The sequence below is a fragment of the Fukomys damarensis genome, unplaced genomic scaffold, assembly GCF_012274545.1.
Source record: "Fukomys damarensis isolate Sample0158 unplaced genomic scaffold, DMR_v1.0_HiC HiC_scaffold_16, whole genome shotgun sequence".
Lineage (NCBI taxonomy): Eukaryota > Metazoa > Chordata > Mammalia > Rodentia > Bathyergidae > Fukomys > Fukomys damarensis.
In genome coordinates this window covers 19,179,848-19,194,473 of record NW_022900928.1, presented here as the reverse complement: position 1 = coordinate 19,194,473, position 14,626 = coordinate 19,179,848, and the positions used below count along the sequence as shown (strand labels likewise).

The following is a 14,626-nucleotide window of genomic DNA, read 5'->3' as shown; positions in this document are numbered from 1 at the left end:
CATGTGCACAGCCTAGAATTTAGAATGCCTTTTTTGTACTCAGTATTCTCCAGTATTGTGTTCAGCTTTCTCATTCTTTCAGGAGCCTGCTTGTGCTCAAAGTCTCACTGAGAAAGTAGACCACCCCCCATATAGGATTGGGAAACTATGGCTAACTGAGTTATTAGGCAACTATGAATTAACTACATGACTATGCTCTATGTAGAATGTACCTGAGTAGCCATGACAACTTCTGTAATCTGTCACCAAAGAAGCATAACAGACTAGAAACTGCCAGAATTCTTTGCCGGGCCCTTCACTGTTCTGCTTTGTGTAAATCTTTTTTACTGTATTCCCAGGGAAACTATAATGGAATTAAGCTTTGTAGAAGTAAAAAGAGGTGTATAAAGAAGTGCGAACTTCTATTTGGGGCTCTGAAGACTGACAAGAATCACACAATGAGCTGCCAGCATTATAAGCCACTTTTTGCTACCTTCTCATTGAGTGGTCTGTCTCGGGTCCCCACAGTTTCCTGCTTCATTATCTGTGCTTTTCCCCTAGATGGCCTATCTTTGGAGTATCCTTAGTGAGTTGCTGTTTCAGGACCTTGTTTCATCACAGTTCACCATTCTGCCATATTTGGTATCCATTTTAATTCACCATGTGACTAATTCACATAGATCAGCCATGTTTCCAGCAATATTGATCGGTCATGTGGATTGGTCATGTGGTTATACCATGTTTGTTATTTTTTTTTTTTTTTTTTTTTTTTTTTTTGGTACTGGGAATAGAACTTGGGCTCTTGTGTTTGTGAGGCAGGCAGCAGAACCACTGAGCCAAATCCCCAGTCCTGTTCATGTTCTTCTTTTCAATTGACCTGCTGGACACAAGGAAATCTCACCCTTACAGATAGGAGCAAAGCCTCTGCTTTAGGAAACATGGCCCTCCTCCCTGAGACTTTTCCCAATCAGGTTAGATCCCCACCTTGTTTGTTTTTTTTTATAGAAATTCAGGTAATTTAGAAACACAAGGCTGAGGGCCTGTACAGAACAAAGGAACATCCAATAATGGTCAACTCAAGCGGCTGCAATATGCAAAGTAAAGCTATCCTTATACTTAGACGTTTTAAAGTTTTCTTTTTTTTTTTCCTCTTAAATGCTAAAGAGAGGTTTCTATCTCTACTGCCTTAAAATACCAAACTTTTCTTATTGGGACAGATGTTACAGATATTTTTGGGGGCTCCACCCTGATCTCATAAGTTTCTCAAGTGGCTAAGGGGAAGCCCCCCTGCCAACCCTCTCAGCTCAGATCTCTTAGGCATTTACTGTTTCTTAAGTGGCTAATGGAGCCCTCCCCTTCCAGCCTTATCTTTTGGGAGTTTCTGAGGAAGCCCCTGGGGAAAGGGACTCTCCCCTTCTCTCTGAAGAGTCAGTGGGCCAATGCACCATGGGAAACCCTCTGCAAGTCCAAGTGACCTCACACTTAAACTGTATACTATTTTTCAAAAGTCAATGAAAGTGGAGTAAAATCACTTATGTTAAGGCTTTTCTGGCTCTTCCTCTCTGCAGAGACTTAAGAACCATGTATTTAAAGAGGCCACCAAAGGGAAAAATTGGCATCACTGATGATATTGTCCTTAGATGCTCTCTCTGGTGTTTCTACCAGGTGCTAGTGCCCCAGAGACAGCCAATATTTTCAAAAGATCCTGTTAAGTTTATAGATGGGCCCCCAGAAATCTGTAACCCAATTGCTAGACACAATCTTGTATGTTTTCAACCATCAGGATCTAGATGAAGAAAGAGCTGAGAAAAAAGGACATACTAAAATTATGGCTGTGAGCCCAGTTGTCCATCAGTTGTAGACTGGATAAAGAAGATGTGGTTTTTCTATAAAATGGAGTACTACTCAGCCATAAAAAATGAGAAACTAGTCATTCCTAGGAAAATGGATGTATATTGAGAACATGCTCTTAAGTAAAATAAACACACATGTGTAAATAAAATAAAATAAAATAAAATTATGGCTGTGATAATTGGCAATGTTTAGGCACACTCAAGTTATCCAAAGGAAAACCCAGGGCCAATCAAGGCCTGCAATAAAACTGGACACTGGGCATGTGACTGTACCAAGCTACCACCCAGGCCCTGCTTTTTGTGTCAGGTGGCCAACATGCCTGATTCAATGGCATTGGATGATTGTCCCCACTCCTAGAGAGGTGGTAGGCCAGCCCAAATCCTCCTCACCTTCTGTTCTGATTAAGATGGCTAAAGGAGCCCAAGACAACCTACCATGCCCTTGTTCTTGGTCATTTCTATGTCCTGCAAAAAAAAAAAAAAATCCTGGATAATCCTGGATATCATGGGTAAGCAATTTCTTTTGGCTCCTCTTTGAACACTGTTTTCTGAAAAACTTTCCTCTAAATCGAGAGCCATAACTGAGGTCAAGGGGACCTCTAACCAGAGCTTCTTTAAATTTGCTCTGACATGTCATTCAAAAGTCAAGTGTTCAACCATAAATTTGGGGGGGGGCGGTACTGGAGATCAAACTCAGGAACTTGGGCTTGCTAGGCAGGTGTGCTGCCACTGAGCTAACTCCTTGGCCCTCAACGAGAGATTTTTAATTGTCTCTCTGTGTCTAACTCTCTTACTAGAAAGAGATTTAAAAGTAAAATTGGAGGCAGTCTATCTTCCCAAACAGATAACTGTCATTCACTGAAATAGACATGAAAGAGACATATTTAAAGTCTCCTTGGGAAATCAAAGAAGCTTATAGTGAGGCAAGAAGAGCACCCTGACAGCCCTTCAAGACCCTAGCCTTATTCTTAGTTTTTGAGGAAATATTACACCAGTTCTTCCTCAAGGGAAGCAGTGCAAAGCTATGAAAACTCTACATGAGAAACAATTACTTGAATTTTCACAGGACTAGAAGGACCAGCTGTGACCACAGACAGGTATGCAAAGTTTGCCAACTCTGTGCTTAGACTAACCCTGGCAAGCTCAGATCATCTCCTTTGTTCAAACCTGTTCAGAGGACATACACTGGAGAGGTCTGGCAATTAAAAAGCCACCTCTGGGCTGGGGATTTAGCTCAGTGGTGCCGCCACCTGCCTCACAAGCTCAAGGTCCCGAGTTTGATTCCTAGCACCCTCCCCCCAAAAAAGCCCCCTCTACCTGAACTGTCTGAGAAAAAAGACCACTCAAAAGAAAAAAGCTACTCCTATAAACCCTCTGGAAGACCTGAGATTCCTCTTCAAAAGGCAAGCCTCCAGTTCTATTCTGAGCACAGATGAGGTACAGTCACTAATAACCCCTAATTCACCACAGCTTAAACACGCACCTGTACTGAGATTATCCATAATGTGGATAATTTTGCTAAAACTATGGCTCTCAGGCACTTGATAATTTATCTAATATTACTCTTCATCATTCTTTCTTCTCCACAAGAAAGGTGAAAACAATGCTTAATGTTTCCAATAGCTGAATTTGTTATAGTCTACCTTTTAAGACAAATCAAGAAATATTCTGACCTAGCCAGGCATGATGGTACATGGCCTGTAATCCCAGCACTCAGCAGGCTGAGGCAGGAGGTTGCTTCGAGTTAAGACCAGCCTAGTGCTACAAAGTGAGTTCCGGGTCAGTCTCAACTGCATAGTGAGACCCTGTCTCAAAAAACAACAAACAAACAAACAAACAAAAATATTCTGACTCATTCTCATATTTGAGCTCTGTATCCCAAACCTAATAGTGAAGTTCAAGCCTTCAAATGGTGAAACAGACTATAGCCCATGTGCTGGGTGCGGTGGTGCATCCCTATAATCCCAGCACTAGGGAGACTGAGGCAGGAGGATCCTGTGAGTTCGAGACCAGCCTGGGCTACATAGTGAGTTCCATGTCAGTCTCAGCTACAAAGTGAGACCCTCTCTCAAAACAAACAAACAAAAAAACAGACTACAGCCCATGATAAAGTCACCAAGCATTCTCAGTGCAACAATTCCTCACATATAGCCTCCAACTCTTCTTTGTCATTGTCTTCCAACACTGTCCCCTTTTGGTATCAGGGATGATCGAACTCGGGTCCTTAGGCTTGCAAGGCAGGCAGTGGAACCACTGAGCTAAATCCCTGGCCAACAGGCTTTCTTTCTAACCCAGCCAGTGAGCCATAACATCCTAAGGTAGTTGGAGAAAGCAAAACCCAGTAGGTAGTGCCTACAGCCCCTTTCAGCCCAAAGTAATTATATGAAGCTAGAGACCTTAGCCCTCAGTAACATGTAAAAAAATAATGGGGAATTTATGTCTCTCAGGGAGAAATGAAGAGGAAAGTAGGGTGTCGCAAACCAGCTGAGCAAGTGGGAGTGATGTGTCAATCAGAGAGATCCAGAAGATGTACAGAAAAACAGTTTACAAATTCCTACACCAGGAACCAATCAGAGAATGCTATCCTTAATTCTTTGGGTGAGAAATCAAGCAGGTTTTCAATAGGATGGCCTAGATCTGATGTCAGCCTGAGGAGTAAGGGATACAAAAAATGGCTGACATTAAACTGTTGGCCACTGGGTTCTCTCTTTCACAGTGGTCCATTCTCACTCTGTAGTGTACTTCTTTTCTTACTTTTCATTGGCCCACACTAACTCTGCAGATCACGTTCCTTTTCCTACCTTTAATTTTTTATTTTTTTGGTACCAGGGATCTAACTCACGACCTTGTGCTTGCAAGGTAGGCAGCGGAACCACCACCTTTAAAATTTTTAAAACCTCACTACTTTTTGTGTTTGTTTTGTCCAAGTCTTTGTTCAGGACAAGAAAAACTTAGAAAGAACTTCTAGAAGGAGTCCCTAGCACCCGAGAATCCAGTAACAAATCTAGACAAATAATCACTATAAGTGCTAAAGTCACTAAGTAAAAAAATAGCACTACTTCAGACTCCTTAATTAAGCTTAGCACCCCTAAAAGTAGGATTGGCAAGAAACTAAGTTCTTTATCATGTGATACAGTTGGAAGTACAGCACAATCTTTGAGGTATTCTAGTTTTAAAATCTGAATATGAATCTGAGTGAGACTCTAGACTATTTCATGGAAATGGGAGAATATAAGCACAAGTTTACCAAATTTGTAATATAGGATAGTTAATAAAAATGACCCAGTTTCATCACCATGACCTCAAAGGGGAACTGTTTCAGAAGAAACAAAAAGTATCAACCAAATGCAATATATGGACTTTGTATGAACTGAGTTAAATAAAACAACATGTTTTTTGACCCAATATTTAAAAAATTTAAAGAACACAAGGGCCAGGGATAGTAGTGCACATCAGTAATCCCAGCATGGGGAAGCTGAGGCAGGAGGATCACTGTGAGTTCAAGGTCAGCCTAGGATACATAGTGAGATCAAAGCTAGCCTGAACTGAAATATACAGTAAGACCATATCTCAAAAAAAATGACGTTATTTGATGGCATTAAGAAATTATTCAAAATTAAAATTTATTCTGTTGACTATTACAATGGCAGAGTGGTAATACAAATAAGAATATTTATCAGTTAGCGATATATGTTATATGCTAAAATAATTACAAGTAATTGTTTTAGAATGCTCTGGACCAAGTCAAGGATTTACACTTAAAAAGACTTACAAAATTTTGATTTCTTTCCTTGCCTTTTCTGTACTGGGGACTGAACCCAGATATTTTGCACTAAGCTATATATTTCAAGCCATATTTTGGGGGGAAGGAGGAGGGAGAAGAAAAGGAGGGGAAATAAAAGGTGAGGAGGAGAAAAATTTGGTAGAGAAGCAAAAGAGGCAGGGGGATCAAGAAACACTACAGATGACGCTACACCTGACATCGAGAAGAAAAAAAAGAAGCTTATCTGTTATTTAGACAGACATACAGAAACGGAAATGCAAAGTGCCTAGGTCAGGAAGGAGCTTGGTACAGTTTAAGAAACAGAAAAGCAGTCAGACTACACAAAGTCAAAGTAGCTAGAGGAAAAACTATCACAGAAGAGCCTGGAAACTGAATTATTTATGATCTTGAGTCCAAAACAAGGCATTTGAATTCTTATTCTAAATGCCAGGGGGATTCATTAAAGAGTTTTAAGTAAGGAGAATGGTCTTCATTTTATTTTTATTTTATTTTCTGAGAAAAGGTCTTGCTATGTGGCCTAACTGTCCTGCCTCAGCTTCTTGAATGCTGGGATTAGAGAAGTGAACTGCCATGCCTGGCCTTTAATTCTATTTTTGAAACATCATTTTGATGTTGTGTGCCTTGCAAGGAGGCAAATGGAAAAAGGAAGGCTGGTTGTTCAGACAAGACATATGGCAGAGTGGCAACAGGGAGAGATAGGAGTTAGATGACTGAAAATTTATTTTAGAAGTGGAGTCAACAGGATTTAGTGATTCCTAGAATGTAAAGGATGAAGAAAGTAAGGTTAAAGCATAATTCTAACTCTAAGTATTTTGCCTCAACACCATTTACTGAGACTAGGAAAATTAGTGAAAAAACAAGGAGCAAGACAAAAGAATGGAAAGAAATCAGGAGACAAACTACACATAAAACAAAGGCTCAATAAATATGAGTCCCATTCCTTTTAAAAATAGGATAGCAAGTAGTAGAAATGGAGAAGACAGCAGCAGGAGCCTCGGAGCAGTCCTCAGTGCAAGCCATCGCTGAGCACACCTACAGCAAGCAGAACAACGTCCTCGGATTCAGCATTGTTCTCAAATCGCCTTCCTCAGACCCTGAAGTGCAACTTGCTGAAGGCTTTGATGTATTTATGCCTAAATCTCAGCTGGACTCTATACTGTCAAACTATACTCGATCAGGAAGCCTTCTGTTTAGAAAACTGGTGTGTGTGTGTGTGTGTGTGTGTGTGTGTGTGTGTGTGTGTGTGTGTGTGTTTTTTAATTACAAGACTTTGGCTAATTCCTTCCTAATGGGAAGAGGAAAAGAGGACTGAATGACAACCGGAAAGGCCTAGACCAGAACATTGTAGGTGCAATAAAAGTCTTCACAGAAAAGTACTGTACTATGTGGATAAGCTTCCTGGCCCAAGAGGCTGGGTACAGATCCCACAGGATCAAATTAAACTGGCCAGAAGAAGTTTGAAAAGAGGCTCAGAGGTAGCGGATGCTGATAAAAGACAGGACAGTGTTTCTCTGCTACCAACAGAAAACTGAGCACAAAGGATGCTAGAGCAGCCTCATGGAACTGAACAAACTGTCTAGGAACCTGAGAATGAGAAGAAACTTCAGAGATCATCTAATCTAATCCCTTCATTTTATCCAGTCCTTTTATTTTACAGGAAAAAAAAAAACTGAGGCCCAGAAACATTAAATGACTTTGCCAAGGTTTCAGGTGGTTGACTGTCCAGCCAGAGCTCAGGCCCCTGGACTCCAGCCGTTGCACTGCAGAGCTCTCTCACCCCTAAGCCAAAGCTACCTCCCTCTGCATGTACCTTACAGATGCTTGGAGATGACAGATGTGCTAACCCCCTAGGGCCCCATCTCGGTTTCTCGCAGTCCCTGATATTAGGATGTGCATCATCAGTCCACCCAAAGGCCCTGCAGTTTAAGCTCCTTGACTCAGGTGCTTTCTCAGATTTTCCCCAGAACTGTGAGGTATAGTTCAGAAAGTGGTAGAACACATCTTCAGGTCTTTTCACTAGATTACTGACAGATATATAATAAAAATTATTGAACAGCAAAAAAAAAAAAAAAATAGGATAGCAAGAAGTTGAAACACTTAGAAATAATGGGAAGAAAAGCAGTTTTAAGGTAGTTGTAAATGTACTGACATAAGAATATATCAAAACATAAACAGATGTTTAAAAAGGATGATACAGAAAGTGTGTTCACATGTGTGGGTAAATTTTCATTAAATGTGTTTATATTTACAATATGAAGGGGAAAGGGGGTGGAAGGTTTTATTTCAAATGTCTTTATGTGCTTTTTGTTGCTCTGAAAAAAAAAATACCTGAGATAACAATTTAAAGAAGAAAAGGTTTATTTTGATTCATGGTTTCAGAAGTTTCAGTTCATGACTGACTGGCTCTGCTGCTTCTGGCCTCTGGTAAGGGAGAAACACCATGGTGAAAGGATGTAGAGGAGAAAAGCTGCTCTCCTCATGGCAGCCAGGTAGCAGAGAAAGGAAGGAAAAGTCTGGGTACAAGAATGAACCCTTCCAGTTTACCCACCCCTAGTGACTTACTTTCTCCAACAAGGCCCCACCCCCTAATAGCACATCCAGTGAGCTATGAACTCATCAGTGGATTGATTCAATCATGAGGTTTAGCACCCCCGAGATCCAATTACCTTCTACAAGCCCACCAGGGAACACAGGAGCCTTCTGAAGGACATTTTTGATACAAACCATAACACTTTTAGTCATGGAATTATTTTCTAAAATGTTTATGTTTGTATTTTTATAATAAAATGCTTAAAGTTTTGGGGATCACTTAGAAGGGTAGGGAATAGCCTTTCTGTCAGGAATTTTAAGTTTCTCTTAAACAGTAAGAGCAACATGGGTTAAAAAACCACACATACACACAGCAATTGGTGCAAAACAATCGAAATGTATATTTAACATGTCTAAAAAACTCTGAGAAAGGAAATTGGTGAGACCAACAGCAGTGAACTATGATGCTTAAATGATCATTTCAGAATAGTATGAAGTAATGGTAAAGCAAAAAAGAGAAACCTAACAGTAAAGGAAGTCAAAAAAATCAAGCTTACAGAAAAGCAGTATGCTTCACATTGTGAGACTGGCTTGAATTGTAATGTATACTGTTATTGCTTATATCTAGATGTCCCCTCAAGGCCTCATGTACTCAAGGTGGAGCTTTCCGGAACTGGTTAGATCTAGGGTTGTGATACTGGGATTAAGGGGGTGTGGCACAAAATTAATCCACTGATCAGTTTAGCATAGTTCTGGGTGTGGATAATGGGAAGGCCCATCTTGGGTGTGGGTGGCATCTACCACCCAGGAGGTTTATATCCTGCATAGGATAAAAGGGAAAGGGAGGCCTGCTTATTGCTGCTGCCTCGTGTCTGCTCTGCCATGCACTGCTTCTCCTCTGCTATGCCCCTCTATCCTCTCACACTTCCTTGAAGCCAGCCAACCGTGGACTGAAACCTCTACAAACTGTGAGGTGAAATAAACTTTTCCCATTTTAAATTGTAGGATTGGGTATTTTGTCCCAACAACAAAAAAGTAACCAAGACCTACCTATACTGACCTGTCTATTCAGCTTTAGTCCCAACTTTTAAAAAATAAAAATAAGCAACCTAACTCTCTCTTTTTATTTTACACAGTTGAACTAAATATCCGTTCCTATTTTGTTTTTGGGTACAGGGGAAAGAACTCGGGTTCCTGCGCTTGCAAGGTAGGCCACTGAACCGCTGAGCTAAATACCCGGCCCTATCCTTGCCTATTTTGACATTATTAGAGTTGATAAAATAGATTAGTTTGCAACCAATTTTTTCTTTATCTCCCAAAGAAAAGATGCTAATTTATAAATTTGAAGCTTTTAATTTTTGGCATCTTTTATTTCAATAATTGTGATTCAATACCTTCTTTAAAACATCTTTTACTCGGTTGGGGATTTAGCTCAGTGGTTCTGCCACCTGCCTTACAAGCGCAAGGTCCTGAGTTTGATCCCCGTACTAAAAAATAAGGTTATTAAAACATCTTTTACTCTCCAAATAATATCTACTAAATAAATTAGAATTAGTTAATTAATCAGGATAAATTGGGGAATGTGCTCACTGGCACTAAAATGTTTCTACTCATCATTTATCCCAAGACATAATCAACTCACATTTCAACTGTTATATTACTCAAGAATTTGGTTGCATTACAAAAACATGATGAATATTTAGGACTGACTTTAAAATGTTAAAATTAAGAAAAATACTATTAAGCTAGTCTTTATCTTTCAATGATACAATAATAACACATTTTTGTTGAGAAATGGGAAAACAGCAGATAAACTTCACATTTGTTTTCTAACAAGGTTAATTATCTCAAAACTAGTGTCACATGAATTCAGTAATATTATTTGGTGAACTACCATAGGCAATGAATTATTTTAAAGTTCTTTTTCCCTACCTGTTTTCCTCATCTTTCTGTTGCTAGGACAAAAAAATCCAGCATACTCAACTTGAAGAAGAAAGGGTTTAGTTTGGCTCATGGATTCAGAGGTTTCAGTCCATGCTCAGCTGGCTCTAAAACAAAAATATCAAGGCAGGGGTGTATGGCAGAAGAAATCTGACTCAAGTCAGACACGATGCAAGGGCAAAAAAGAAAGACTCAGAGGGGAAAAGGCCAAGGACCAGACACAGTTCTTAAGGTCACAACCCTATGACCCACTCAGACACACTCAAAAGTGTGCTTTACTAATCTAGGCAGCTCTCAAGCCAAGTTGACAGTCAAGATTAATCATCCTACCTGACAAAATAAGTGAAAAAACTAAAAACAATAAAATGCAAAATTACTTTTCCAAGACAAAGCATTACAGTGATATTGTTTGATGAGCTATGCGAGCTTAAAAACTTAAGTTCACCAATTCTTCAATTAAATAAAATATATTTTTCCTGGAATTCATGATGGAGAAGTTTATAATAAACTGATCACAAAAATCAAGATTTCAGCTTTTATTTTCTTAAGGAACATATTCCAAAACATTGCTTAATAATCATTTAACATGGTATATTCAAACATTCAATTAAAAAAGAGAACATTTAGTTATAAACACATGCCACACAGTAAATTTTACAATGCACACTCACCTATAAGTCTATACCTTATTCCGAAGTTGACTTGGAATAGTATTCTGTGAATTACAATCTGGGTGGAAATTTTAAAGTCTACCTACCAGTAATACTATTAAAATAAATATCTAAAGTAAAATATATAATTAATATCACAGAATAGCAAAAATAACACAGTAGCAGACAGTATTGTAAATCTACCTACTCTTTTCTTTACAGTCATACCCAGAGCACTGAAATGACTTGCTAAGGCTCATTAAAGGCACAACTGTGATTACAAACCAAGTCTTCTAAAGTAAGCTAATTTTCTTTCTACTCTCTTTTTTTTCTTATATATAACCTTTACAAGAAGTAAGGTATTATTCAAATAACTAAGAGAAATTATCTCAGAAGTCAAATTGTCTATTTGAAAAGATAAACTTCTTTTTCCCCTTTAACTGTATTCAATAATCATTTTTTCTTGGATTTAAATAAACAGTAATAACAATACACAATTCTTACTAACTAGTCCTTCCTAGAATGAAATTGTTTAAAAAAATTTTTTAGGAAATTTTATTGAGAGAGCAGCAGTTCCTGAGAGAGACAAGAGGGGAACTATAAAGTGAGGTTGCCCTGAAATTGTTAAAATATAAAAGTCATTTCACACTGAAAGACTTTGAAAACTTACTCTCAAAAGTTTCTCCTGTTGTGTTAATGTCTCATATAATTTATGAATTAATCTATCATAATTTATTAATTATTACAGAATGAATCATAATTCAGTGATAGTTTTTCTTGATAAAATATCTGAGGAGTATCAAGCTAACTAATAAAATTCAGTATCCTGTCCATTGGTCAATTCCTATTTTAAAAGAGCAGTGAAGACAGAGAACACTGTAGTAAAAGCATGACCTTTACTTTCTCACTAACTTTTGCTAATCTTACTATGAGGAGAATCACATGTAGATACCATCAAACAAACTACAGAATAACTTCTAAATATACAAGTCTCCCACTTTTTTGTGTGTCTTTATAATACTACTTATGCTAGCTAGACTCTGCTGAATAATTTCTAAGAATTAGTCTGTAGAATGTGATCAAGTGTAATGTTGATCAGGTTAATGGCAAGCCCTGTTCCCACACTTTGCCATTCCGAATTTCTGGTTCAGAAAGTTATCATTGACTAAATCCTTCTTGAGGGAACAAAGATTTTCTCAAAAAGATTGTTTATAATAGTCTTATTCATAATGTTGACAAAATAGAAAATAAATGCTATCAGGAGATTGATTTAAAATGGTAGCTTAGTATACAGCCATTTTAGTTTTTAAAAATCCTCATCACTAGGGCTGGGGATTTTGTTCAGTGGCACTATGCCTGCCTCACAAGCACAAGGACCTGAGTTTGATCCCTAGTACCAAAAAAAAAAAAAAAAAAAAAATCCTATCCCTAAAGAAAATATACTATTTTTCCATTCTTTTACTTTTCCTCTAAACATTTTAAATTTTCTATAATAAGCACAATGTAATTGGAAAACTAAGGAAATAAACTTAGTGAATGTGTTGTAGATGCATGCTTTCACTTCTCCAAGTTTTTCATCTAGAGATCAGTCTAGAAATACATTTTATTTCTTCAATTTTCCATGTGATTTCTTAATAATTTGGAAATAATTTCATGATGCTATGAACATTTAAATTTATTATTTTCTCAAATAGCTAACTGACTGTTTAAATAATATCTGTTGATATATACAGATATTCATAATGTTCCCATTGTTGGATATTGTTCTCCTATGTACTCCAGCATCTGTTTCTCAATTGACTTTTCTATTTCTGTAATTGTCTTATTCTTGAATTAACAACATAGTAATATGCTTCTTTGCAGTATTATAATGTATGCTTTTGTAGTTGGTCATTAGAGACAGTCAGTCAAGTTATTTGACTTAATACCTGAATATCCACAGGTCAGTCTTTTAGTCTCATTCATAAAATGGAAATGCTAAAATCCACCAAAAAGTGTTCTTGTGAGAATAAAATAAAATACATGTGAATTAAATAAAATTGAGTAGTGTTATAAAATTTTTACATAGTACACAGAACATAAGCCTTTCATTTATCATAAACTCTAAAATCCTGTCTTTGTATAAGCAGGTTTTGTCCAAATTGCCCCTCTTCTTTCTCCTAAGTCTTAGCTCTCAGTTTTCAAATGTCCAGTCAAGTTTTTAAACTCTGTAAGACGTATTCCAATTGCCAAGAGAGTGAATTACCTATTTCACTGATTAGCACTATGCCTCTTGTATCTTTATTGTTCTTCTTACCTCCCTAAATTATCCTCTTTCATTTCCCTTTCTCTCTTTCTTTGACGGCAATGTGTTTGGTGATATATCAAACATGTTCACTAAGAAAATAATTATCATTGATTTAGAAAGATATCTATATCTATCTATCAATCTATCTCTCTCTCTCTCTATATATATATGTATGTATATGTATACCAAAATTTCAAAAAGATAACAAAAGCAGAGAAAAATTTAGAACAGTTTTTACCTAAACCATAAATATCAGTATCAAACCTGTCATGTCTACTGATTACTTAAAAAGACAATTTAGGACCAGATTGACTAGTTCAATAATACTGGAAACATGTTTTCAAAAGTTTAATACCAAAGCTGCTTATGAATAATGCCAAAATTTGCTTGTGATTATTGACCATGTTACTGTACCCTGAAAAAGGAAACAGAGCCAACATTTTCAAAGTTGCACAATTATACTTTAGATTGTGTGTCCCTAAGTACTTCTTTACTTCCAAATAATGTGTCGCAGTATATTGGGTATGAAGTAATTCACACCACATGAGAATTAAAAGATCTATTTTTAACTTATGATACCCAAAATTAAAAGAAAAACACGTTTTTTAAAAAGGACATAGCTGAACAGTTGATGCAAAAATGAGAAAAACAGTGATGATCTAGAAAAGATTAACTTCTGGGTTTTCTTTTTTTTTTTCTTTCAAATTCTACTTCACATTTTTTTAACCTTCACTTGGATGAAACTCAAAGAACTAAGTTTTTGATTCTAAAACAGAAAATCAGGCTTTCAATTCTGGCTAGTACCTAAGTTCAATTATATAGAAGTCCCAATTCTTACAACTGATTTATATCTTTGCAATCTTAGAAAAACTCACACAAAGCAACCTTTAAACTTTTATAACTTGATGGTTAGTAAAAACTAAATTATATTTTTTGGTCCATTTTAAATGGCAAATAGGAAAATATCTGGAAAATAACTTATAAAAACATTGATTTGAAACATATGAAAACCGGGCTGGGGATTTGGCTCAGTGGTTCTGCTGCCTGCCTCGCAAGCACAAGAACTGGAGTTCGATCCCCAGTACAAAAAAAAAAAAAAAAAAAAAAAAAAAAGAGTTAGAAATATATGAAAACCATTCTCTGTTCAGAGGAGTCAAGACTCCTCAAAGAAATGGCTGATATCAAGACAGGCTGAAAAGAAATTAGTCTGGATTAAATTACAGTATTAGAGGGCCAGGGATTTAGCTCAGTGATGCTGCCACCTGCCTCACAAGCAAAACGTCCTGAATTCAATCCCTGGTACACACACACACACACACACACACACACACACACACACACACACACAACAAAACAAATCAAAAACAGTATTAGAGCAGAAAGCTAAAAAGTACTTAAAAAGAAAATGGGACCTTATTTTTAAAAACACAGAAACCAGCCTGAGAGATGCCCACTGGTCAAATATGGGAAAAAAGTGCATTAAAGGCACAAAACCATTAATGAATTGTACATTATTGAAAAAAAAACTGGAATCCATTAGTCTATGGTTCAGACAGATAGAAAATTTTTGCTTATGATAAAATATCAATTGTTGATAGATAAA

At 37.2% G+C, this 14,626-nt stretch overlaps 1 protein-coding gene across 7 annotated transcripts in view; it reads right to left on the bottom strand.

Annotated features, from left to right (window-relative positions):
• The window catches only part of Sbf2 (SET binding factor 2), a 350,526-nt gene that overhangs the window by 239,727 nt on the left and 96,173 nt on the right, over positions 1-14,626 (bottom strand). For all 7 annotated transcript variants that reach the window (XR_778567.3, XR_004517428.1, XM_010615281.1 and 4 more), the window contains one exon: positions 2,268-2,297. Coding sequence is in view for 5 of the 7 variants with exons in the window: in XM_010615281.1 (XP_010613583.1) it covers positions 2,268-2,288 (21 nt within the window). In the remaining 2 variants the exon portion in view is untranslated. The remainder of the gene's footprint in view (positions 1-2,267; positions 2,298-14,626) is intronic.